The sequence below is a fragment of the Ixodes scapularis genome, unplaced genomic scaffold (assembly GCF_016920785.2).
Source record: "Ixodes scapularis isolate PalLabHiFi unplaced genomic scaffold, ASM1692078v2 PGA_scaffold7__128_contigs__length_106722199, whole genome shotgun sequence".
Lineage (NCBI taxonomy): Eukaryota > Metazoa > Arthropoda > Arachnida > Ixodida > Ixodidae > Ixodes > Ixodes scapularis.
This window is the reverse complement of record NW_024609882.1, coordinates 73,816,823-73,819,846: the sequence shown is the minus strand read 5'-3', so window position 1 is coordinate 73,819,846 and position 3,024 is coordinate 73,816,823. Positions and strand designations below refer to the sequence as shown.

At 47.4% G+C, this 3,024-nt stretch overlaps 1 protein-coding gene across 1 annotated transcript; it reads right to left on the bottom strand.

The window, feature by feature from the left end:
- Positions 1-894: 894 nt before the first annotated feature.
- On the bottom strand, positions 895-1,476 carry LOC120846622 (neurocalcin-delta B-like). Its single transcript, XM_040218455.1, has one exon. It carries the CDS (start codon positions 1,474-1,476, stop codon positions 895-897), a length of 582 nt encoding a protein of 193 aa, XP_040074389.1.
- Positions 1,477-3,024: the final 1,548 nt, after the last annotated feature.

Here is a 3,024-nt window from a genome sequence, read left to right as displayed (position 1 = left end):
AAGAAAGGAGGGTTTTCTCTTCCTCCCCAGCCCTCCTAGTGCTTTCCCTTTCTCTAAACGCCTGGCGTTGCCTTCGCCTGTACTGCACGCAACTAGCGACATGGCGCATAGACCTTTTTCGCTTACTCTTGTGCCCAGCCACTTAGGCATATCCGGTATAAGCGACGAAAAAATAATAATGAATTTCAAAATGCAAATTGTAAAAAGAATAAAGGGGAGACAAACCGAGAGTGTGTCACGGTTTCGCTTAAATCGTAAATCTATTCTGTCGGCATGGTGATGGCAAAGCAATGATTTCACCCATACTGGAAGGGCCGATACTTCGAGATGGCGGCGTCCTTGTGAAATAGGTTTAGTCAGCCGGAATCGTGGAGCAGCCGTGGCGTCGGTGTAGCGTGCATGCTTGTCTCGTACCACCGCCCGGATTCGATTCCCACCCAGATCGAAATGTACGAAATTTTCTTTTCAAAGCCATTAATTTACTTTGTCTACATAAACCTCCCTGAGAAATTTTTAACGATTTCATAATTTAGGTGCCGTCTTGCTGCTACAGACAACTTCCAGGTAATTGGAATTTAGTTGCTGTTTTCACCGGCTTCACCGGCGTCGCTCAATGAGACAGTTAATACCTTCGCATTAAAAGCCCTTATATTGTGCAAAAGATCTTCCGAAAAGCAAATGACACTATAATTAAGTCGTGTTTTTAAAGGCAAAACTTTACCGGTGTAATAGAGTACACACACAATTTATGCATATTTTTTTTGTAGAGTCAGTAATGATACATAATGTGTTGCTGGTATTTTTCGAACCGCGCTGAGAGAAACGTGCGCCTGAGACGGGCTTCACAGTCCATCTCAGTCCCATATACTACTTAATGGACGTTGGGGACACTCGTTATGAAGTCGGTTTTATGTCAGATAGTAGGAGGTTGACGCAAGTCGGATCCTTCTTTATACCTTCCAGAAACTCTTGCAATGTGATCTTGCCGTCTCCGTTCGTGTCCATAGCGGCAAATATCTGCTCCACCAGTTTCTTCGGGTCTAGGTTGTCCTTGGACGGAGTCGATTTAGAAGACGCAGACATCTTTAAGACGTTCGTAATCATCTGGAGCATTTCGTCTTTGTCTATAAATCCATCCCCGTCCAGATCGTAAACATTGAAGGCCCAGGTGAGCTTCTGGTCGGGCTTGCCACGAGACGTGGCGTTTAGCCCACGCATAAACTCTCGGAAATCGATGAAGCCGTCCTTATTGACGTCCAACGTGCGGAACAAGCTCTCGGCGAACTCGTCCGAGTCTACGCCCGCGGTAAAGAACTTAGCGTAGGTCTTCTTGAAGAGGTCCATTGTTATGCGCCCGTCCGGGAACTCTCGCATGAAATCACGGTACCACTGGATGATCTCGACGTGCTGGAACTCTGTACTTGCCCAGAGGTCTCGAAGCACCTGGGGATTCAGTTTACTCTTCTTGTTACCCATGGTTCACCGATAACGACTTTCTCTTCCTCCTGTTTTCTTGATCTGGAGCTGTTTATTGCGTGAGAAATCGTTAGGAGCACGTGAAGCGAAAGCTCGAGCTCTATAGACTTAGGAATCCTGACTACGCCACCGCTGCCACAATGCATCGAGGGAACTTTTGTCTTTCTGCACGTGCAACAACCTTGCTGGAGATCTGCACATGTGGAGCATGAGACGGCACGAGCCCTTGCATGCACAACTGTCTGCCTCCCGTGAACTAAAGTTATGGCGGCGTCACGCATGCGCCGAACGCCTAGTGAGATCGGTCGATTAGGTTCAATTATATTCTCAACTTTCAGCGATGGTGGTACCGCGGTGTGAGAATCGTACACCCTATCTCCTGGATGATTGGCCTCAAAATAAATGGGCTTACCTTCACCTTTCTGACGTGAAAAGAATGAAGGCTCTAATACTGCCCGTATTTAGCAAGGCTATACTTATTTACGCGTCGCTGACCCAGCCCCGTATACTGCTGTTCTACGACGATCATTCAGATGACAGCCATTTTGATAGGCGCCATTGCGACCCCGTATTAGCCCCGAGAGCGAACACAAGCGTCGCTGCGGTCGCCGCGCCCTGATTGGGTGAGGTGCGCGGTGACGTCAGGGGGAGTACTCCGCTCCGCGATCTCGCATCGGCTCGCTTCCCAGCACCGGTTTCCTGGTTTGGCGTTGTGTGCCGCAAGCTCTTCGAGGAGCTGGACTTCGTTTACCCGGTCTACAAGACGTTGAGTTAGGCCAATATTGACGTGCCTCCGTACATTTTATAAGCCTGCTTGTCCCTTTTACCTTTAAAATTGGTTTACGAATCCCGAAAGCTATCGGCGGAGGCTATTCCGCCGATGAATCTCCCCGTCCCTCCACACGACACAAGGCAATTTTGCGAGGGATCAGTGAAGCGGTGGCGCAAGTGTTTCAGACGCTGGAATTCTGTTCCTTGCATGTTCATGATTTAGGACGATATTACATTCCGCTTTCAAGGCATTTGAAGTGGCATTTATATCATGGGCCTTTGGGTGGGCGGCAAATTAGCACGCGACCCCGACTTTGCGCTGCCACTCTGCATGCGCTGGTTCGCAGATGTTTTAAAGGCCCTGTGTCTGATTATCTTTGAAGTGCTCGTAGAACAGGGTTGTTTTACGTAAATGTAGCTTCTTCGTGAATTAATTATATAGTTTATACACGTGTGCAGGCATATTTCTTAGAAGGTGCACAAATACTGGAAATTAGTTTGTATGGTAGCAGCAAAAACGGCCGAATTGCCCCTAGTTGCCTGTATGATATGTACTGAACTGCCCAAAATATGCACAGCAGTAGTGCCGTAATTTGGAACGTTTATACTTTTTCCTGACATTTTTATTCCAGCTTTGGGTATTCGGAAAATACACCGTTTAGTCTGAATTGTCATTTTCAATTAAAAGAGACACTGCTGCAGGTCTCCAAAAGCTTCCTCAGCCTCCAAACTCCCTATATCTGAACTCTCTGACAACAGAGGAAAGCAGGAGTAAAA